The sequence below is a fragment of the Cucumis melo genome, chromosome 9 (genome assembly GCF_025177605.1).
Source record: "Cucumis melo cultivar AY chromosome 9, USDA_Cmelo_AY_1.0, whole genome shotgun sequence".
NCBI classification, from domain to species: domain Eukaryota; kingdom Viridiplantae; phylum Streptophyta; class Magnoliopsida; order Cucurbitales; family Cucurbitaceae; genus Cucumis; species Cucumis melo.
The window spans coordinates 4,323,136-4,346,684 of NC_066865.1; the positions used below are offsets into that span (position 1 = coordinate 4,323,136).

Below are 23,549 nucleotides of genomic sequence, written 5' to 3' on the forward strand. Positions count from 1 at the left end.
AAGATCCACTCATCGCGAAGAAGAATTTGATAAAGGAGAGAGGGCGCGAAGGATTTCAGTTCCGGTAGCGGTTCTTGCCCTCGCTTTAGTTCTTTTCCGCAGTTCTTGAAGTTGAAGATCCCATCATCATATTGGGATAGAATCTAGTATTCTTTTTCATTGTTTTTTTTTTGTAGTGGCTCGACTTTCTATTAAGTTAGTAGCACGTTCTTTGATCAAAGCGGACGAAAAAGAGAGCATAGCGGACTAAAAAAAAGGCGAAGGTGTCAACGGCTGGCAGAGTATCTTCGGATAACTTGCTGAAAGAAGGTCACTCTCCCTACTACATCGGGACTTTCCATGAACTATATGGGGTATAGAAGGTCTAATATCGACATAACTCGAAGTATCGGAATTGAGAATTCTCAATGATTTTCCCCACGGGGCGGTTTTCTGCTGGATGGAAATTGATCAATTCTCTCTTTCTTTCATGACTTTTTTCTATAGGCTGGATGCAAAACTCTCTTCATCTTACGTTGCGGACGAACTATTAGAATCGGAGTAGGCGCATAAAAGCCAAAAGACAAGAAGAAGAAAGGTGGAATAAAGCCTAGGCGCGAAGCGAAGCGACAACCTACGGCAGATATATCAGAAAAGAGCTTCAACCGATTCGCCGACAAAGAAGAAGAAGGAAAGGGTTGCCCTCCTAAAAGAAGACAATTCGGAGCTCCTACTCGTCTGATACCCTGCTCCAAATCGAAAACATTCTCATCTCACTTCTCTAGTTCAAGTACTTGTACTTTTGTGATTTTTGTCCGCTGATGTTATTGTCTGAAATCTAAGATAGATAGAAGATCTCTACAAGTAAGATAGAGCTAATCAAGATGCAGAGTCTGACTCAGCAATAGCCGTGCTCTTCCGGTAGCCCAATCACAATCTCGACTTCTATCGAGAGTAGTTCATTGCCTGTACGCTCTTGCTCATCTTGGATGAGTCTCTCATATCGTTCTGTCCACTGGTTTTCTTCCCCCGGCTTTTCGTCAAAGTCCCTAATTCAGGGGCATCTTGCCCATTCCCTTTCTCTGAAAGAAGAGGGGCCAAGATGCATAGTCGTCTTTCTCGGGGGCCTCCTCTCTTTTTATAAGGAGACTTTTCTCCTTTCTCTGTCTGCTACCCTTTTTGGGCTTTTGTTCCCCCTCGGGGGCCTTCCTCTTTTGTAGGGGTACTACGGGAAACTGAATTCCATTCATTTCCATTTCCCGCAGTTGAGAAATCTGAACGTCCAGATAGGGGTTTTTCTTCCCCTGCCGCTTCCTTATTGGGAACATAAGGATTCGGCCCCTCCTCTCAATCTCGAGGATGGATAGATCCGGTCACTTATGAGGATTTCTACTCCATGTAGAGAATCGTATTTCAGGCAGGGATTCGTCAGAATCCGCTCATAGTCGGCCGAAAATGCAAGCACATAAGGTGTCAACTCAATGAACAAGGGCTTGATCTTTCTCCAAGTCCTCTAAGTTGGAGTAGAACCTTAAGGCCATTACGCGCTTCCCCCAGGGCCTTTCGTCGGTGGTGAAGGTAGATGGAATACGGTTGCCCATCAATGGGAACATTCGCCTTTTTTAGAAAAGTCCGTTCATACTTCCCATCCAACCTGCACTCCTGCCCATCCAGTAGGGTTAGTAGGGCATGAATCTAGCTCCCCAACTTCATCATCGTATTGGTTCTGGTTCTTGTCCTCCATGAACTCATCGAGGACCCAGAGGTCAAATTAAGCTACTCCGTCCTCTCAAATTCTTTGAGCCTTTGTCCCTAGGCTCTTTCTCTTCTTCTTGCCTCAAACCCCCCTTTTTCAATCATTAGAAGCGTCTTTTGTGTACTCGGGGGGGCCGTAGACAAAGAGCTGTCTGCTTTTTATGGGCCGCTCGAAGACAAGGTTGGTTGCGATCCAATCCAGCAGGAGGTACTGATCCTGCAATTCCTCTGCAGTGTACTCGTGGGGCCACCCTCTCTCCTCGAGAAAGGTTACCATTAGCTCCAATGGGGACGCCTCCTGCAGCTTCAGGCGCTGTGAATCTTCCCAAAGGTTGATCACAGTATTGTATTTGGTCAAGAGCAGATCCGCTAGCTCGCTTTCACGAGGCAGGAAGTTTTCACAAGCATCTATCTTTCGTCAAATCCTCTTTGTACGCTCGCGCTTGTACACCATGCTAATAAGGGTCCCCTTCCTGTGCTTTGCCACAGCTTCGGCTTCCATGAGTATCTCCTCCAGGGAGAACTTTCCCCAGACATCAGCTTTCTTGTCTTGCTTTATGACATAGACACATAGGCTACCCCAAGCCTTATTCAAGGACACCTTGCATTGTCTTCCCTCCCTGGATTCCCTTATTCTATTTGTTTCTTGCCTTGTTCTTTGATGCATTCTCGTGAAGAATGGCAATATTATCATTTCCTCGTCCTTGTGCCTTTCCTCCGCTCTCACTATAGCAGTGCATCGGACATAATATCTAAGCCCCGACTTTCCATTTCCTCCTTTTATGTCCTTTCTTTGACCTCTTCCCGATTGGGACAGAGTGAGAAGAATGAACCTTCTTAGTTGACTCGACGAAGGGTCCTAATGCTTTCCCACTAGTGCTAGTATCGGTCATACGCTTAATCTGAAGATTGAAGAAAAAGAAATGAAAATGATAAGAACCACTAACCACTAAGCCAAACTCGGCTCTCAGAGTCCTTAGTTGCACTCCTGTTAAGGAGCTTCGCCTTTATTCATTGATGAAGCTTGAATCTTGGACTCCTTTCGCAAACTCCTACGGAGCCTTCTTCTCTTTTCTTTGGTACAGGTGTGCCCCGCAAGGCGGTTTGCACGCCTCGGCTCGGTCTCTTTCTGGAGTGGAGAGGGAATACTTCCAGCATCTAGCATCATCGAGTTTCTCTCTCTTTGACAATCAAACTAGATAAGGCCCTCGGCAAGTCCTAGCTCCCCCGAGGAAGTCAACCAAATTCCATATTCTAACCCATCAAAATGGGACTCAATGGGTAGCCAATTGTCCTTAACCCAGGAGTAGCAGTCGGTTGAAGTTGAATCAGTACGAGAAGAAAGTCAATGAACAAGGGCTCGACTGAAAGGAGAGGAGTGCCACTTCGGTGTCCAAGCTTGCGGCACCGGTAATGCAGCCTTTAGTCTCTCACTTGCCTGAGTTTCTAGTTCAAAGAGAGTTCTACGCCCTCGCGTGCAGCCTTCTCGTCTTCAGCATTTCATAGAAAGATTCAGGGTGCCTCATGCGATAGGCTGGATTCAATTTCGTTGCCAAAAGGCCTTGAACGAAGAGGGATAAAGATGTCTGATTTCGACCAGTCCTCCGGACTCATATAACAATGTGGCCCCCACTCCTAGGTTAGGCCTTACGAAAGCATGATATTCAAGACCAAAAGCAAGAGCTCAACCGGAAACTAGAAGACGAACTTCTGCTGCGACCTCCTGCCACGGTCCCCGACTGGGATACTTGCTTGATGTACCAAAGTCAGAACCCCTGATTTTTTCTAGGCGCTTAGTTCGCTCGATTCGCACTGAAGTGAAAGAATGCCCCTACAACTCCCTCTTTTTTTTTATGCGTCCTACCAGAGGACAGATTCTGCGCTTGATCTTTGCACGTCGACAACTTATCGCACAGAAGTTGGAGTTTGGCTCCTGGATAGCGGGTTAGTGGATAAACAAGGGTTCGGACGACGGGTAGATATGATTTTCTGGGTAGAAGAGCTGGTGTCTCGCACCTAGCATTTCAGGAAAGAGAGCGTGCTGGCGGACTTCCTGGGAGGAGCTTTTACCCGACCCCCTCATACCTTTCTTTGAGCCCTCCTTCCTCCGGGGGGGATAGAATCAAGACTAAAGATGTACCGAACCCTCGTTAAGGCGCTTAGCTCGATTCGCACATTCATTCCTCCATATCCTTAATGAGGTCTACCCTACTACTTCTCTCTTCCCTTGATCTGAGCCCGCGGAGTGGGCTTATTGCACGCCCACGTAGCGGTATTTGCCGAATTCAATATCTTAATCAAAATGAAAAGAGATAAAAGAAGGATGAGAATGAATCACCGAAATTGATATGATTTTCAAAAAGATTCAAATTACTATGCCCTTCTTATTCCTTATAACTGCAAAATCAACCCCTATTTCGAGGTCGACTATCTTATTCTAATACTAGATTTTTGAGTGCAAGCAAAAAGAAAGGCTTCATCCTTTTTTTTTATGATGAGGAAATCCTATTATCAATCTGACTATGCCAAGCGAAGCGAAAGGCGGGCAAATTTCTAGAAGTTGAGGATCATAAGATCAAGATAAAGAGGAAGAGAGACTTTTCATTCTCATTTTTCTCATTCTTCGCATCATAGAAAATCTGATCCTTCTCTTTTCTTAACCCATTATCTTAATATGGGATTTTGACTTTTAGGTCTTCTCTTGGCTCCTTCTTCTTATTTTATTAGAAGTCTGAACCCCTCCGTTAGGAGTATTAAGACCGCTCCGAAGGAGTCATTCAATTCCACTCAAATAACTCGACTGAATCAATGAACAAGGTCTCGACTGAAAGGAGAGAAAAGAAAGATTAGATTTTGTTGAGAGCGCTAGGTCAAAACCTTGCTAATTGTGCATTTTACCGCCTCAATGAACAAGGTCTCGACTGAGAAATTAAAGACGTTCGGACCAAAGAATTTGCTCAATTCCCCGTTAAGTCAGAGGTCTCGGGGACCAAGAGCGAAGGAAGTCTTCTTGGGTCCTTTCATCCGCTGAGGGTGAAAGCCATTTTTGAAGAAGTAAGAATGAAATAAGGATGAAATAGCGGGAACCAGAATAGGACAGACCAAGACGAGGTATGAAAGATAGGGGACGTGGAAAGGCCAATGGAGAGGTTCAACTCTCTCCCGTCACTGAAAAGGCTTGATTCTCTTAATGATCAATCTCAGTCCTAGTACGATCACGAGAAGATTAGTTCAGTTCACTAATAGACCAATTCGACTCATTGAAGAGGAAGACTAATCAGTCGATCTTCTTCCAGTCCCAGTGCCAACACATGCATCGGCGGAAATACCATCAGAATCGGAACCGAGAGAAGACCGGGCGAGTGGCGGGGGCTGTATTGGTATGATAAGTTGAGGACTGAAGCAACTCCACGGGTTCGGAGATGGGAGCTTCTCCCTACTTTATCTCAATAGAAGAAAGATGCCATGGTTCAAACCTGTCACCTGGACCTCTCCGCTAGGAGCAAAGAATTTGCGAAAAACCACTAACCCCCTCCGTTAGGAGTATTAAGACCTTCGGACTGATCGATGTTCTTGGCTGGAGTCTTCCTTTACCTTTTCTTTTCAACTCAAAATCTCAGAGTCCCTCAAATTCTTTGCCTTTATTCGAAAATTCTTTGCGCCTATAGTCAGATTCAAGCTTAGTTGAGTTCAGTTACGCCAAGTTAATTGCATATAGAGAAGTGAAGTAGCCGTTGAAGCAATAGAAATCTCATAAGAGAATAAAGTAGTCTAGAGCAGAGAAAAGAAAAGGTAAAGGAAGACTAATTAAGCTACGGAGGACGGTCAAAGCCCTCAATCAAAAAGAAAGTCAAGCTAATATTAAATAAGGGTCCGTCCGAAGGTTATGAAATAACGAGAAAAAAAACAAAGAAATTCATGAATTGAGAATGAAACCTATGAATTTTTGTAATCAACGACCTTGTAATCCTTAGCGAAAATGAACAAAAAGCTAGGTTTTGGGTATGGCTGGCAGCAACTTTTCATTCAAAATCTTGAATTTTTTCTCTATTATCGTTAAATATCAAGATGAGAAAAAGGACCATTTTGCAAGAAAAAAAGACGGGAAAAACGCAATGAAAGAATCAAGCCTATCAAAGAAATGAACATTGTTTGATTATAGTTTGACTTTGTGGTCCGGATAAAGAGAGGTTCAAAGAATTTTCAAGTCAAATGCCTGATTTTGAACTCAATTATCGTGAAATAGAAAGATGAGAAAAAGTCCTATAAAAAAAGGTCAAAAAAGCTTGGTCCTTCGGACGGGAAAAGGCAATGAAAGAAGAAAGCCTATCAAAGAAATTCACAGACTTTGATGAGAGTTCGACTTTGTGGTCCGGAGAAAGAGAGGAGAAAGAAAGTCTTTAGTTTCAGGCTGTCCGCTCCGGGGTAGCTATCTTTCCAAGCAGATTCAGTCGCAAGGCTCCTAATAAGGAGAAAGTCCTTCTTTCAAGGCTCAAAGAATTTGAGAAATGCTACTTCTTCATTGAGGACCCCCCTTTTAGTGTGGAATTTCATGAGTCCTCCGGACAGGTTCATATTCCATTTCATGACTCCTTCGGAGGTCTCGACTGAATCAATGAATAAAGGCTAAAAAAGAAGCGAAAACCTACTAAACCCACTAAATTCAAGGTTTGAATTTCAAGCCACGTAGCGAATAAAAAGGCAAAGGTTTTCAGACTACGACTGAGGACGGACGGAAGTAGCTCGACCATAGGAAGAGGGAGCGGGATAATCAAGAAGAAAGCTCCTTCGTAGTATCCACTGAAAGTAGAAAATCAATGAGGCCTCCGCTCAAATTCTTTGAGCCTACATATTCCCACTTAGCGGTCGGACCTCTTTGATCCACTAAAGAAAAGATGGAACTCAAACTTCTGTCCGACTATCCAACTTTTAGGGTCCAAGAAATTAGATGGAATAAATCAGTCCAAGGCGGAGTAGGAGTTGAGAAGAATGATCGAAGGAGTTCTATAGGGGGGAAAAGGCAATGTTTTTCGCAGATTCAAAGAGAGAGGCTTGCGAGACACATGAAATGAGAAGGATCATCTTTCTGTCAGTCTTCTTTCTCATTCTTTTTGTTGTTTCATGAGAGTACTCAAAGCATCATCATTCAGACATCTTTCTGTCAGTCTTCTGTCTTTCTCTTTCCCGCTCCGTCTTCCGCTTCTCTTTATCTTTCATTCTCTCTTTCTCTGTCTGCTCTTCCCGTCCTACGGCATCAAAATCGAATATGATCCTTCCACTACCTTGTTCATTGATGTCTTTGATTTCGGCTTTCATGAGGGCTTATAGTTTAATTGGTTGAAACGTACCGCTCATAACGGTGATATTGTAGGTTCGAGCCCTACTAAGCCTACGACCCCTTATCTGAACCCTATTTGTGACGCTTCTTCCCCGCCACCCCTGCAGATCTCAATGAGGCGAGGTGGGAACCCACACAGGCTGCCCTTTGGTCACGCCTCCTACGCTTACCACTCACCTACGCTCTTGCAGCATGCCCCCGGCAAGACTATCATAATAATACGCGAAGCAGCTGAGCGGCTCGACCAAAGAGGAATTTGCGATAGGGAAGGCGTGGTTGAGACTGAGAGAGAAAGTCGATGCGAAGGTTCAGATCTTCTCTCTTCGCGAGACGGCCCATGAATCTCGAGATAAGAGCGTGGGGCTTGAAGACCCTACCGCATTCCGCCCCGGGGCCTGAAAATTGTCTTTTCCCTTCCTCTTTCCCAGTGAGTGGTGAGTTTCCTTTTTCTTTAGGTACCTCTTGGATTCTGAGTTTTGTTCCAACAGCTGCCACACGTGAGATCCTGATCGTCTTCCTCCCAGTCTTCTTGCCCGCTGGGGGAAGGAAAGTTCAGTGGCTTTTCCTTCCAGGACCGGAGAAGGTCAAACTCTGGGCGGGGCTGCCGGGTTTCGCCTACGCTAACGGTTTCAGAAGATTGAACCTTTTTTGTTCAACCGAAGTCAAGGAGTTCCAGAGCAGGAGGTTATTCAATATTCAATATCGGGACCGCCTCGTCTATGTACTCTAAGCCTCTCTTGAAGATGCGCGCGCGATATGAGAAAAAAAAAAGAGTGGGAGGAAGCAAGCAATGAAAAGCCAGGGTAGAGCCTCGGAGCCGGCCCAAGCGAAGATCGGCACTCGATGAGGAGCTGCCCCGCAAAAGGGAAAGCCGTGGAGACGGCAGACTCGGCAGTCAGGCACACCGTGAGGCTGACTATACAGCAGACCGGGAGGTTACAATTCCAGTTTTCCTCTTTCAATTTCCGGGAGTGAATGTAGGAAGTTCAGACGGTGGATCAGGTGTGAAGATGAAAGCAAAGACGTCTTGGGGATCGGAAATAGCGTAGCATTGTGGCCATCACAGTTCAAGCTACGTATGGCTGGCGCACAACCTACTGACTTCTTAGCCAAAAAAGAAGAAAGTCAAAGCAAAGGCTAACTTTAGCGTCTCGTATATTCTCTACTTGACTATGAAAGAAGAAGGAAGAAAAAAAGAATGGAGTTTCTCATTTTAGTGGAATTCTCAAATTCTTTGAGCCTACATATTCCCACTTAGCGGTCGGACCTCTTTTATCGGAAAAGATGGAACTCACATGAAAACTCATCTGGAGTAGCTTAATTAGGCTGGTTCGCATCCTCATCCTCTAGTAAGTATAGGTATAGAGATTCAGGCTAGAGAGACTATCTTGTCTTAATCAAAATCGAAAAGATAGGGTGAGACTGGGATTGAGGCTGAAACCTCAACAGACCAAGAGCGGAAATAGCAGCAGCCCTTGTCTTTCTATCGATTCTGGTTAAGAGCCCTAACTTTTCCAGATGCTTTAGCCAAGCTTACATCTCAGACTTTTCCATCTTTTTTGGGATCTATTTCTTTTCGCAAATTCTTTGGTCCTCCCTAGCTTAATTAGGTCCGGAGGACTCTCAGAAACTACTATTGAAAAAGGAAGTCGGGGTAAGTAAAGGAAGTGAGAAGTTCAAGGAAAAGTTTGAGTACTTTTCAAGTCATAAGAGGATATAAGAAGAAAGAAGGAGAAAAGAAGAAAGCCGTCAGTCCTCCGGACTTCTACTACGTCCAAGGTTAAGAAACTTTAAGGAAGGATCAATGAAATATGATTGATGCTTTTTTTCACATTTTCAAACCTTTATCCTTTATCAACTCAAATTCTTTGAGCCTGCTTTCCTCTTTCAAACCTACTAAAAAGATTCAAGCCTATTTTCCTTTTTCTTCTTCTTTCATTATAAGGAGCAAAGAATTTGCGAAGGAGTCAGAAATCCATATGAACCTGTCCTCCGGCGCGAAGCGAAAGGACTGTTCAGGAGCGAAGGAGCGAAGGTACTCGTAGTTTCAGATATAGGAGAGGACCGAGACTTTGTTTGGAGGTTCGAAGAAAGTCGACTGATAAGGTTCGAAGAAAGTCGACTGATAAGGAGTCAATGAACAAGGGCCCTTTCTTTTTTGAAATAACTCCACTGAAAATTCCCACGGGGCGGTTCGAAGAAAGTCGACTGATAAGGAGTCAATGATGATAATCAGGCTTGAATCAGGCGAAACTCCTTACCGAATTTATGAGAGCCCTTGATTTTGATATTGATATGGATTTCTTTCGTTGCACTCCTTCTAAGTCCTTTCGCTTTCTTTATGAAATTCCTTGTGAATTGACTCCTTATCAGTCGACTTTCTTCGCCCCGTGGGAGTCGAGTTCTTCCCTGAACCTCCGGACGACTCCATACAAAAATCAAGACTCATTGAATAAAGAGAAAGCGAAACTCCTTCCTTATTCCTTATTAGGATTAGGAGTGGAACTCAGTCAATTCCACACTAAAAGGGTCCGGACTAGCTTAATTAGAACTCCTACGGAGCCTCTTTCTCCGTCTTTTCTTTTAGCCCTACTGGGACATCAAATCAAACTTGGCAAGTTTGTCTTGCTTTGCTCTTTTTCTAGTTTTGCTCTTGCTTGAATCTCCTTCTCTTGAACCACCCTTCTCGGTCTCATTGAGCTTTCCCTTCTTTGATGCTACTTACCTGAATAAAGAAAGCCTATGGCATAGTCTGAGGCATCCGTGTGTACTTCAAAATGGCTTAGTCTAATCTGGCAACTGCAATACTCCGTCATCATGCCTCCTTCTTGTCCTCAAAAGCTCTTGGACACTTTTCCGAGAAGTGGGAAATGCCATGATCGGTCCGTACGTCCTTCTTGAGTTTAGGAGATGAAAGAGTTGAGCAGACCTCTGAGAGTAACTTACCATGAATCTTCGGTAATAGTTCACGAGCCCTAAAAAGGATCTTAGCTCACTCACCTTGGTAGGTGCTTGCCACTCCTCGATGGCTCTGATGCTCATCCAATGCCCTAGGAAGAGGATCTCCCCTCCGTCTTTACATAGAGGTTCTTCTTCCTTAATACCGCCTCAAATGAACAAGGGGTCGTGGGTGGTCGTTTAACGAATAGCTATAGCCCAAAAAGTATATCACCAGTCGTCTAGGGTGGAATAGCTCATTGTGGAGGGTGCAGAACGTGGCAGGGGCATTGGTGAGTCCAAAAGGCATAACCAAAGAAAATGCCCCTTTATTAGGTTGCTTGCTTGCTTGTCACACAGGTCTGGCTCGTCTCCTTCCGCGATACGCACTTGGTAGTTGCCCGACCGTAGATCCAACTTCTCGAAGTATCTCGCCTTTATTTCATTGATTAGGGCTCGACTGAAAGGAGAGGGCAAAGTGGATACTTGTTCTTGATGGTTAGCTTACCTTGTTGAGCGCCCGATAATCAATGCACAAGGCTACCGTCTGGAATAAAGAAAAGAAAGAGGGGCTCCGGGTTTGGCTCCAGGCTTCCACTCGATCTTGTGGTAGACTGCCCTTTTAGGCTAGGGGGCACTTGGCAACTCACTCGTGGGGCATGATACCAAAAAAATGACTCAAGTACTTGCTGCACTTCCTGAGAATTCGTCTTGGTATTGGATTCGCTCTTCTCTTAGCATGAAATGAATTAGATTCTATTTGTCTGATTTCTTCTTAAGAGAACCCCCCACCCGAACCATTCTTAAGACCACCAAGCCCTCTCGAATGAGTTCGACTATAGAAGCTTTCAACGTACACCCGGGGACAAATCTTTCACTCACTGAGAAGTGAAAACCTGTGACTAGATCGTCCTGAAGACGGATGCGACGGGAAGAAGTGGCATTTGGAAGTGTTGCTGACTTCACATTTAGGTTTCGGCATAACAAAGCTTGCACTGTCTTTTCGCACTTAGGCGCATAGCGCGCCATTGGTAATGATTCGACTACGGTGCCACAAATTCGCAAACTGATCCTAAGTAATCGTTGTTGTTCATTGGATTCCTCCGGAACTACTTCGTTAGGATTGGGAAATTGCTGCGATTCTTCCTGAATAGCCTGGATTCTCCCGTCGAAAGTCGCTTTGAAAGTCTTACCTAAATTCTTCCGACTTAATATAAGAAAGCCTATAAATGAACTCGCTACTATCATTTCTTCATTATAGATTGAGATCTTCTTCGAACTTAATGCACAAATAGATAGAATAGCAGCAAATAGCATCTTTCTAGCCTGCATATTCGTGGAACTCCATCTCATTTATCAAGCTTTTCTCGAGATTTCAGCAACTGAACGGGAAGTGGTTTAGGAAAGGACTTGAGAATCGGATGCGCTCGCCCAGCGAGAAAGGCCCTGACCCTGCCAACCAAGTCCAAATCAAAAAGAAAGAAGAGAAAGAACTTGGAGTTGGCGCCTACATAACTGCTTGCTTGCTTACCAAGCCATCCTGCAGCTTCGCGGAGATCCCGCCTAGTGGGAAACTAAGAAGTTGATATGAAGAAGGAATCAATGAATAGAGGAGCTCTAAAGAGAGAATGAAACTGAAAGAGCACTTATGAGTCTTGAAGTTCCCTTTCTTCCTCTTTCTCTCCAACACGGTCTATTGCATAACCTCCAGATCTTCTTCTTTACTTATTATGAGAAAAACGACTCACTATCAAAATGAAAGACGATCGATTATCTACCCAAGAAGATAGAGAGTCCCACATACGAGAAAAGGTCACAAATAGAGTTAAACCAAGTAAGATTGCAAAGGCATAATGATAGTAGGGTCGGGATATCCCCGCCCTCCGAACCGGACGTGAAGGTCTCCCCTCATCCGGCTCTCTGCAGGGGAATCTCCACTCACTGCTTCCCCTAATATCCTCCCTTTACCACATCATGGGGGTTTACAGGAGATCCCAGAGGCTCGCTCGGAAAGGCTGCTATACCATACCTTTTGACTCAACTCGACTGACGTAGTCACTAGACTCACTATAGTAGTCCGTCCGGCTGCTCTTGCTGAAATCATTACTATTCATTCTCCCGTGCTCTAGCAATTGCGCTCCCTAGACCACTACCATGTAGTTAGGTAGGGACAATCAATCCGTAGTGACGGGAATCTAGGAATGAATGGGGATCCCTATCAATATCAAAATGAAGAAGAAGATGAAAGGGAAATCTTCTTTGAACCTTTCTCTCACCTAAAAGATCTAGTGGCAATTATAATATAAGGAGCAAAGAATTTGCGGAGTAGCTTCATTCCATATTCACCTGTCCGGAGTAAGGAAGAACTCGACTCCCACGGGGCGGTTCGAAGAAACTCGACTGAAAGGAGAGAAAAAGAAAGTCACTAGAATGAAACTAAAGCGGACGGGTCCAGGTGACTGGTCTGATACGGCTTAGTAAAGCAATACGAGACGATGGAATGCAATGGGATGGATGGTAGAGGGCTGCCTGCGCCCAAAAGCGATGATTCACTTGTCCCCTTGTCTATAGGGACCCTCGTGGCATACAACCGAAACGACTCCCACTAGATAGCCGCCCCTTTCTCTCTTTTTACAGCCTCGTGGACGGACGAAAGAAGGGAAGTTACAGAACGGGGCTGTTCAGGCTCGCGAAGTAGACAGCAAACAAGAGCTTTTCAGCCCCCTAACCTTGTGAATATTATTATAGCGCTAGGCTAGCGCGCCCCTCTCTTTCTTAGTATGCGGTCTCGCTCCTTCTAACCTCTCAACTAAGAAGTTGATATGAAGAACTTTCAAGAAAAGAGCTGCTAAGAAGGAAGGCTTTCTTCCAAATAGTAGGTTCTAGTAAAAGAAAGCCTATCTTTCTCTTTCTGCCTCTTTTCAGTCTCGATATTCTAACTATCTCTAAAGGGGCGTAAGCACTGAACTTGATAGGGGATGGGATTCATTCACTTGCATTACTGCTAGCACTACAAAAAGCTCCGGTCTGAACGCCCTGACTACTGCTGTGCAGCCTTTCCTCGGGTTCGTAGAGTCGGGTTTCCCGTTTTACCCACAACGGAGGAGCCGCCCCCCACCAGGCAGGCGGCCACGGGTCATAACGCACTCTTCGCACAACAAATCCACTTTGAAGTTGACTTATTCGCTCGGCCAATCGTCGGAATGTGTACGAGATACCATAGGGGCCCAATATCTCAATAGCACCTTTGTCTAAAGCTGAGAATGAGACTGAATATCCGAAACGCAGGAAGGATCTGACTAGAAAGTCATTCAAAACTTGATCGAAGAACCAGCGTTTATTGAAGAAGCTATAGAGTCGATTACAAAAAGTACTAGTTTGAAAGGCTCGTTGGAATTGATCCGCTACGGGATTGACATTATACGCAAGAGAAGCACCTGAAGTACTAAACAGAATAGGTATTAGTTTGGTAATGGTTGGAGCAGCAAACTCGGATTCGGCAAGAATCTCATTTTTGGGTAGTACGAAGGGGGAATTGGCCCAAAAATTGGATAGGGGTCAAGACGCAGTCGGGCTAGGCGGCTGACTCAAGTGCCCCCCCGAACCGCGCGAAATGGTCGCCTATTACACGGCTCACTAACTCTGCCTGGGGTGGGGGTACCTATTATTCGTCGGCGGTCCGGCGCACCCCTACTTAAAGGATGCTGCTTAATTAGGAAGGAAATTCTTTCTTCATCGTGAGAGTTCCCTTTCGTTAAGTGCATCGAGCCAGGAGTGGACATCATCATCATCTGCAGACAAATCCAGATCCTCTTTCTAGCTTAGATTGGAATAGTAGGCTTTCCGGAAAATGAAAGGAAACCCGCTTGATCGATATGAAAAAGATGCGCTCAAACTCCTACACCCCACCCCCCCTCGCCAAGTGAGAGAGTTTAGTCAGAATTTGCTCTATCTCCTGAAACATAGGCTTTCCTTTTTAGATATTATGATCCTAGAACCTACTTACTAAACCTAAAATCAGAATGAAGCTACTCCGGACGAGCGTCGGACGTAGTAGAAGGATAGGCGAACCTGACTGAACTTTTTCTTTCTTCCTTCTCAAATTGCAATGAATAAAGTCAAAGACTTTGCGAAGGAGTCAGAAATCCATATGAACCTGAAAGGTGCGAAGGTACTCGTAGTTTCAGATATAGGAGAGGCGGAAAGAATTTGCGAGAAGAAGTTCTTGAATTTCAAGGAATCAAAAACAAGATAATAAGAAGAATCAGAGTTCCCGGTCCGTGGTAGTTTAATTAGTACTGCTCCTACGTACTAGTAAGGTGAGCTCTTTTCTCTCTTCCCCGCTCCGTTTTCCTTTCATGGAGATAATAGAAAACCTTTCAGTTACTAGTAGGTTCCCACTCCTTTTGATAGGCTTTCTTCCTTCAGTCTTGTTTGAAGGCCTAGCTGACTTTAAGTAGGTTGGGGTTCGGAAAGAGAACTCTTTTCAAGATAGACTGAGCAAGAACTATCGAGAAATTGAGTGATGAACTTCTTTCATTTCATCAATCGAATTTATGAGTTTGATTTGGATTCTATCTTTCTTCTTTTCATTCACAATTGGGATGAGATAGTGCAAATCTAGTTCAATTGTTCTATGAATTTCCCTTGTCATTGACTTCCTAATGGATCACAAACTACATCTTTTCATAAAAGAGAAATGCAAAGAATGAATGAACAATTCGACATAAGACTGTAAGTTGAATTCGAAACATCTTTCATTCGATCTCTTTCAGCCTAAAATCAGTACGAAAGCCCATCAAAAGGAGCAAAGAATTTGCGAAAAGAGGAAAGCCTGAATTCGGTAACATCTGAACCCACGGAGCGGTACGATACCAACGGGATCGGTCTGAATATGGCAGAAAAATGAGGGTTCGGGTCGAAGCCTCAGTCATCAGTCTTCTTCCATCCATTAGTACGATCACTTCAATAAGTGCAGGAGAAGTTGCTAGAAGAATTCGAAGTTGGTCTCTCTTTCATAGGTGCAGTTAGTCAGGATCGGGGGAATAGGAATGAGATCTGGAGTCGTAGCTCTCGGTTCTTTCAGGAAGTAGCCTCATCCGTTGAGAGATTTCGACATGACCGAATGGAATGGAATCAGTCCCAGTTAGGGTAGAGGAGGAGGAAGCTGCAGGGAAGTAGCTAGACAACCTCAAAGAAGAATCAGCCTCAATCTCCATCATCAGAAGTCATCCGTAGAGCTCATCTCTCTCCCCTATCGGAATCAGTCTCAGTTGCGGATCGGGTATGAAATGCTTGACTTTCAAGGTGCAAAGAATCAGACTCGAGGCAGAATCTCCTCAAATTCTTTGTTCTTTTTTTCGCAAGCAAATTCTTTGCTCAAAAGGAGTGCATTATGAAATCACTCTCCAAATAGAGGTTCGAAGAAAGTCGACTAAGAAGGAGTCAATTCAGAAGGGCGTAGCTTATGTAAAGGTTCGACGAAGGAGCCTGAATGAATAAAGACTCATTGATAAAGGCGCAAAGAATTTGCGACTCCAAAAACAAAGGTCCAGATCTTATTCAATAACTCGACTGATAAGGATCAAAGAATTATCTCAGCTCATTGAATAAGGACTTATCCCTTATTATGTTTATGTTAAGGAGTGCAAGGAAAGAAATCCATATTAACCTAGGCAAGGAGCAAAGAATTTGCGAAGGGACTTGTTTATATCCATATTCACTTTTCTTGGACCTTGAATTTCAAAGGTCCAGGTGACTGATCCACTAAATAGTATAGTAATCCTTCCCTTTCTTCTTGGACCATAAATCAGAGATAAGACCTTGTTCATTGATTGCGCTTGCACGAGTATTCGCTTCGATCATTCTTCTAGTTCCATCTTTGACTTAGCCCTTATCAATGGAAAATTCTTTGCTCCTAACTAGGTGCTCGTAGTTTCAGATATAGGAGAGGGGCAAAGAATTTGCGAAAAACCACTAAAATCAGTCGTCGAGCTCTTGTCCAATTCGCATGTCTTAAGCAAATGCTAACCTTGTTTTCTAAGTAGCAAAAAGTTTATGGAAACCCAGCCCGGAGAAGGAGTATTTGATTCCATTCCTTTGCAGACGTAGTCTCTTTTCTTATGTCAGAGAAGAAATTGTCAGAGAAAGAGAAAAGAGCTTTATCAACTTCTCAGAGAGAAAAGAAAGGTGCGAAGGAAATTTTGGCTGAATGAATAAAGGCGAGATCTAAGAGAAAGATCATCAGAGAAGAAATTCTTGACTTATTTGATTTTATACCTTTTCTTCTTCAACTTCTTTATTGAATATCAGAGCTTGATAAAGGACTTTCATCTTTCTATAATATAGATATATTTCTTTCTTTCAAAATACTTGAGCGCTTTTTCTCTTTTATCAATCCTATTACTGACTATGCTTTTCTCTTCTCATTACGAGAAAGAAGATATAATAAGGGCTTGATCAAGCACTTTCATGAAGTTCATTACTACTTCATTCTTTCGCCGGGGCGGTTCTCAGCTAATAATAAATAGTAGTTGTAGAAGTCGATAAGAAGGTGCGAAGGGTCAAAGAATGATCGAGGAGTCGAAAGAAGAAGAGATTGCTACTTATTAGATTATGAGAAAGAAAGGGAAGAGCTTTATCAACTTGTAAGAAAGATCAGTCAATGAACAAGGGCTTGAATTACCATTTCTATTAGATCTTCTTCATTCAGATCGCACTTTCGCCTTTTCGCTCTCTCTTCATTCTTTTTTCTCTTTTCAAAGACTATCAAAAATCAGAGTAAGAGAGCGCAGGGGCGGTCTTCTCTTCTTAGCTGCTGGCAGTGGAAAGCTATTCTATAAGAATGAATATCTACTGTGCAATCCTGCTTTCAGTGGGTTGTAGCGCCTCAGCTCTGAATTGGCTCGGTTAGCCGCATGAACCTCGGGTGGAAAGGGGGGCGCGGGGGAGGTTAGTAGGATCAGTGGCTTCTACTCATTATTAGAATCAAAGATCTCGTTCAAAGCCTTAGGAAATACGATCTCGTCATCGATTTCAGACTAAATACTCTCTTTCTCAACTTCTACCCCGGGGTCGCCTATATGGCCTATTTCATGGTCACTTCGCACCTCTCCCTCGTCAGTCAAGCCTGCGTCATCAGGTAAAGGGATCTCTGTCGGATTGAAAGAATTCCCCACGCTTTTCTAAGAAGATAAGATCTCTTTCACTCTACGCTTGATTTTGACTTCAAAAAGAAAGTCTTAAGGATTTCCAAAAAAGATAGAATCTTTGATCCTTCATTCTTGTCCGAACTGAATCTCTCTCTCTGCTTCACACCCCTACTTTGACTCTGAAATTACAAACTTTCGGCTTCAACGGAGGAAACCTACTGGAACGAAATCCGGTCTTCTGCCGGAATGAGATTGAAGAGCCATTACCTTTCTAACCAGGTCTTCCTTTACTTCACTTAGATACCCGGGGAAAAGAAAGAACGAAGAGAAGGGCGCTCCATATCCCCACGTGCCCAAGGCTGATCTGATGCGAGGGCTCCTGCAACTTAGGCTACTTTACCTTGCATAAAGGGCAGAAAAGAGAATTGGTCCCGAAAGGGCGACTTCTTTAGCGGTTTTTAGTCGTCCATCCCAATAATACGAGAATGAAATCAATGAAATCAAAACTCTGCTTCTGCAGCTTCAACCTCCTCTGCTACTGAATTCCCCGATCCAGGCTGATCCACAACCGCTACGATTTTGATGATTTCAAAGACTCGATTCTCTCTCTTTCAGTCGAGCCCTTGTTCATTGAGGCGGTGGAAGAATTCCTTATGTTGAGGAAGAGTGAAGAGCTCTGAGGTATGCTGCAGCTTTCCCTAGGAGTTCTGCTTTCTAGCATCGAGTACTCTTTCATCAGTCTCAGTTTCCGCGGAATGATAATCAGGATCACTTTCGAAGAAGCCAGATCCGTTGAATGAGAAAAGAATGAGATTTGAGGTTGGAGAAGTTTCATGAGAAGAAGAGGAAGCAAGGAGAGTGGCGAAGGTCAGAGAAAGCGAAAGCGCGAATGAATTCGAGATTGATCAAGTAGAATGTTCAGTTTCATTCTCTTTTTCCTCTTTTCTCTTGTTCCATCCAGAATCCTTGGGACCATAGGGCTCGGAAGAAAAGGGGGAAGAGAGGAGGTGCAGTTAAGTAGTTATCAATCTCATCGCTTATCTGATTACAGAACCGGGACCAGGCCCACAATGAGTAGGAATTCGTCTAGGGTCGTCCACCTTTTTCTATGGGGCGCCTGAGCCTCTTGCTTGCATGAGAGATTTGTCCACTTCCTCTATCAATGAAAGGTCGACTCAATTTCATCCAGCCTCGTATTGGAATCTTTCTTCTTTAGTTAATGAATTTTTTGAATATACTCAAAAAAGAATATAAGCAAGGTCAAAAGACCTCTACCTCGTACGAGCGAGCCCTCTCCCTCCTCTGGTCGAGCCTGTCTCCTCTACATCGGTCGCAACCTGACTAGGGAAGGACTGGCTGATGACTCTTCCCCTACTCGCTTCGATTGATTCCCGCCGAGACAGCGGATCCCTATAAACCAAGGTTTGCCTCCCCACTCCACGGTCCTCGTCCGAGATCTTTTCAATCCGCGGACGGAGAATGAATCTACCTTTACTGAGATATGTTCCGGATTGAGAGTCTTTAGCACAAGGCTATTTCCCTCGGTTTCGGTCGGGTATGATACTTGAATTCAGCCTTGAATGAGCGTCAGCCTAGCCTTTCACGGGCGAAGCAATGAGGAAATACGACAGCCTTGACTTTCTATTGGCCTGACTCAAGAGATCGCATGAAAGTACCATCAACGGATTTCTCAACCGACAGGTGGTTCAAAGAATTTTCAAAGCCAGAAAGTCTGAAAGAAGGCGGAAAGGGATGCCACAACCTCGGGTGGTCTGGAAGTCTGATCCCTTTTTATGACTCCCCTTTTAGTCGAATAGAAAATAGTGGGATTACAAGCCCCAGCATAGAAATCTGACGACCTCATAGATTTGCAGTGCATAGGAGGGATCCCACGGAGCGGTAATAGTTTGAAGGCCAAGCCAACTCGAAGTATCCTATGAGATGAGGAGAGCTTCTGCGGTTTTTCATAGAGAAGCTGAACCGACTTGAATCTGAACTACCGAGCCATATCATATACCCTTTTTTCTGTAGTGAAAGGAAGGAAGCCCGAAAGCTTCTTCTCTTGAATATGCTACATCGCTCACTGAACTCCAAAACCCTGACGGTGACTCCTTAGCACGTAACCCTTTTTATGCGGAAAAGGCAAGGTTCAAGATTCAAAATAGAATAGTATACCCGGTCACTAATTAAGCTACCACGGACCGGTGATGAGGCCTAGTTGTGAGATGCTTAATAAAGCCTTTATGAATGATGCGCTCAAGCACCCATGGGCTCCCGGCCTGACTCTCAAAGCCTTCGGCACCCTCTACTTTATTCATTTCTCGTAGGTAGAAGGGAAGGAATTTGTCCGATGCTGTAGAAACCGGGGATTCTAGTCGGCATTCCAAATTTCTGAAATTGAAGATCGAAATTAGGATGTTTCCGAGAAAAAGAGTTGATTAGTTGAGATGTAGTTCGACCTGAATCGGAAGTTGAATGAGGAAGCAAGAGCGTCGATCCGGGGCTAGTTTCTTTTTTCGGAGAGATTGACTCTCTTGAGTCAGTTGCCTCAGTCAGAGTTGGGTTAGGGGCGCGGGTTAGGCTGGGCTTTCCCGAGAGAACAGGTCTTGACTTAGGGTCGAAGAGACCGTAGCGTGCATTACCTATGGCAATCTGGTCAGCTTTGTTACCGACTCTGCTGGGATAGACGAGAGATTCATTCCGATCATACCGCCTCAATGAACAAGGGGTTCTCGATCGTATCCATATTAAGCTTACCGATCAAGACGCAAGAAAGAAAAGAAATTGCCTCAGCAGACACAAGAACTTCTGAAAGAGGCTTCTTCTCCTGCTGAAACCGAGACTTCGACCCTTGATGCCCTTTTCAGGTACGGCTGGTCGAGCGGGTGCCGATCCGAGTCTTCCATAGCCCGAGTCAACTCTAGGTGATAGGCATGCGGATCTGTGTGACTGACTGACTGAATCAACTTCTGACTCGTGAACCACTCTTATTCAATACATACCCTCATTCAGAGAGAGGCTTGTAGGTCGAGCAGAACCTCTGCACCCTACTTCTTTAGACTTGTTCGGAAGACTGAAAGATCAAGTAGAACAGTGTTCCGCGCCCCCACGAACCCGCTTTTCATGTGAAAGGGAAAGATCGAACTCAGTCCAGGAAGGCATAGGTTAGTCTTTCGCTTTCTTCTTCATTCTTTCCATATTTCATTCATCTGCAGAAGTACAAAAGCAGAAGTACACAAAGAAATAATGGGATCACTCGCAGGAAGAAAAGAAGGTTGGCGGGAGGTCTGAAATTGAGGCCTTTCCTTTCGAACTCACCCATGCGTGGCGAATGAGATAATCGGCGTGGGCATGTCTTTCTACCCTTGAATCTCGTTCAAAGCAAGGGTAAAGAATTCCCGATGATCGGACAAGAAAAGCGGAGGCCTCTCCTTCAACCATTTATGATTTATGCAAGAGCCACTTGAACTGGGTGGGTGTCTCGCATGCTTCCTCCTCTATCTTTTATGGATTCAGTCTCGCCTCTCCTTTCAGTCGAGCCCTCCTTTGTCTCCTTTAATTACAGCCTGTAGACCGAAGGCATACTGGTGCACGGGTTGAGAAAGTTCCACCTTCCAACTTGCTCTTAGCATAGGCGATTACTACTGAATTGAGATCAGTAGGACTGACGAGGGCAGTCGCGGCACCTACAGGTCCCTATTCTCATTCGTATCCTTGTTGATCAAGTACTTGAGCAGAAGGAGATGGAAAAAACAAGGACCAAGATGGAATTTCTACCTATGGAAAAGATCATTCACGAGAAAAATGAGCGTACATTTTCTTGTTCAAAACTGGGTAGTAAGAAAAGTCTCGATCGAGACTTTACGGTCATTCTTTTCTCCTTTTTAGGAAGAAATTACATATCTTATCTTTCTTTTTTTCTCTATTTGATCGGCGGAAGGAATTGAATTTTTTGAGAATAATATATTTGAGAAAGTAGAAAGAGAGGAAAGGAAGAGGATCAATGCAGTTTGAGTTCGAGGATAGGAAGAAAAAAGCTCCCTGAGTCTGACTTAGTTGGGGAGTACCTTACTAAATGAGTTCCATCATGAGTCAGACACTGCTCGAGATACTGGATCGGCAGGGGAAGAGGTCTTCTAGATCATCAGAGGTTGCCAGAGAGGAAGTAGCTCTCCTTTCTCTTGTTCTTTCTTTGCAATAGAATTGATGAGAAAAGATCAGAGATCCCGAACTAACTGGACAAAGTAACTTGACAAAGACGGACGGACGCGCCTCAACCGCGGACTCATGAGAAGTTGAGGACTCGGAATAGAGAAGTAGCTCGAGGAGAATCCAGGTACATTGGGGTAGACTGAAGAAATAGGAGAAAAGCTATAAGGAACTAGCCTCAAGCGAGAACAAGAGGGATGAAATAGCTCGACCAGAGGCAGCAGCCTCCGTTCTCTTCCAACTTTCTTCTTTTATACCAGTTATTCTGGAATCTGACTAATCTGAGTGTCCATGTAATAATGTCCCAAGCAGCTTCCCCCGATCATGAAACTGGGAATGGCTCGGCCGATCCTATTCATACTCTACCCTGCCCCGTCAGTCTCGCATATTCTAATCCAACTCAGTCTCAGCGCAATATTCTTTGCGCCTCGTGAACTCGGGAAAGCAGCTTCAAAGCGATCCTCGGCCTATAGCCCTCTTCCTATGTCAGTTACTCATGAAAGAATGAAAGACCTCTAACCCTACCCTATCGGGTTAGCTGGCCCCTCTTGAGTAGGGTGTGACCTTTCTGACTGTCCAACTAGGGAAAGAAGATGAATACCGATCCGGCTTCGCCTACGTAAATCAGTGGAATGAACAAGTCAAGAGGAAATGAAGCTAGTCCTCACTGCTTGAATTTAGTGGAATATACTCAAAAGGAGGTTATTCTTTATATGGATTTCTTTCCTTGCACTCCTATTAATATTATAATACAGTCCTTTCGCTTTCTTGATGAAACCCTTATTATCATCATTGACTCCTTATCAGTCGACTTTCTTCGAACCGCCCCGTGGGAGTCGAGCTATTGAATAACCTACTCCGCCTCTTGACTGTCCATATTATAACCTTGCCCTAGGTCGTCTTCTAAGATCTTATAAGAAATAATGATGTAGTTCTAAGATCCTCCTTCTCCTCCCGAAGCTTGGGAATCCGTGTCGAGTACATGGAAGAGTCAGATTGAGAAAGAGAGGGTACTACGAGGGGTCAGAAGTAGGGACGAGTTAATCAAAAGGAGCAAGTTTGTCCCGTAGGCTTAGGCTTTCGTAAATGGGGCTCATGGCTTGAGAAGTCAAAATCACCCTTAATGAAATTCAGAAAAGTCAATGAAGAAGGCTCAAAGAAAATCAAGGTCCAGGTGACTCATTCATGGAACTAATAGGAGCCGGAGGACGGGTTAGTGGATAAACAAGGGTTCGCAAATTCTTTGCGCCTACGGAGCCTAGACGAATTTGAGAAGAATTTGAGAAAGTATATTTCTTCTTTTGACTACCCAAAGTGTGACTCGACCCACGTAGCGGTGTAGAGGGAGAGGGTTTACTGACCACTTTACGACTTTTAAGGAAAATGCATAAAGGAATGCAAAAAGTGAAAGAGAAGAGATCAATGAACAAGGGACCTTTGAAGCCCTCAACCTTCTGCTTATCTATTGGTTTTGACTCTGCCAGACCTTTACCGGCTTTCATCAAAGTCTTATTGCTGGGTTTTCTCAAGAGAAAGAAAAGAAATCGATAGACAAAGCTAAAGCTAGAATGAACTTATGATTTTGAAATTGATTTTCTTCTTCGTTAATTCATTAATTCAAAGAACCTACTATTTGGAAGAAAAGGCGCGAAGCTCTAAGAACCCTCACTTAGAAGTCGTGCAAAAGAAGACCATAAAAAGATAGGGGAGCGAAGGAGGGCTGAAAAATGGCTGAAAAGAGGTTCCCACTTCCATCCACCTGATTCAAATCCCTTTATGAGAAGTGAGCCCTCTATTATTTTCCGTAATATTCTAGTCCATAAATCACATCTCCGTATTTTGAGATGCAAACCGAAAACCGGAAATTCAAGGAATGAACCTTCGTCGAATAATCAGCCAGAAGAGGTTCCTTCTACGCGGTCAAAGCGCTGGTCAGACAGAAGACAGGAAATTTGCCGTCTTTAGTCAGAGGTCTCGGGACAAGCCCAAGCGGGGTCCAGCAGTCCTTCTTTTTCTTCTTTCTGAATTCGAAGATGATGTGGTAGTAGTCACACTGAAATCCTTGGATCGATCGTCCGCTGTACCCCTTTTTCTTTCGTTGTGGCGCAAAGCCATTATTATGAGAATTAGGATGATTCAGATTCACTCACTAATAGTAATAGGATGAAGAAATCCGTCAA

General features: G+C 44.2%; 1 protein-coding gene across 1 annotated transcript; it reads right to left on the bottom strand.

Annotated features, from left to right (window-relative positions):
• Positions 1–10,714: 10,714 nt before the first annotated feature.
• Positions 10,715–12,579, bottom strand: LOC127150952 (ATP synthase protein MI25-like). The gene has a single exon (XM_051090022.1). It carries the CDS (start codon positions 11,360–11,362, stop codon positions 10,766–10,768), a length of 597 nt encoding a protein of 198 aa, XP_050945979.1. The 5' UTR covers positions 11,363–12,579; the 3' UTR covers positions 10,715–10,765.
• Positions 12,580–23,549: the final 10,970 nt, after the last annotated feature.

Bases quoted from the DNA above. Each gene is read 5' to 3' on its own strand.
- LOC127150952 (XM_051090022.1), bottom strand. From the start codon at position 11,362: ATGAGATGGAGTTCCACGAATATGCAGGCTAGAAAGATGCTATTTGCT.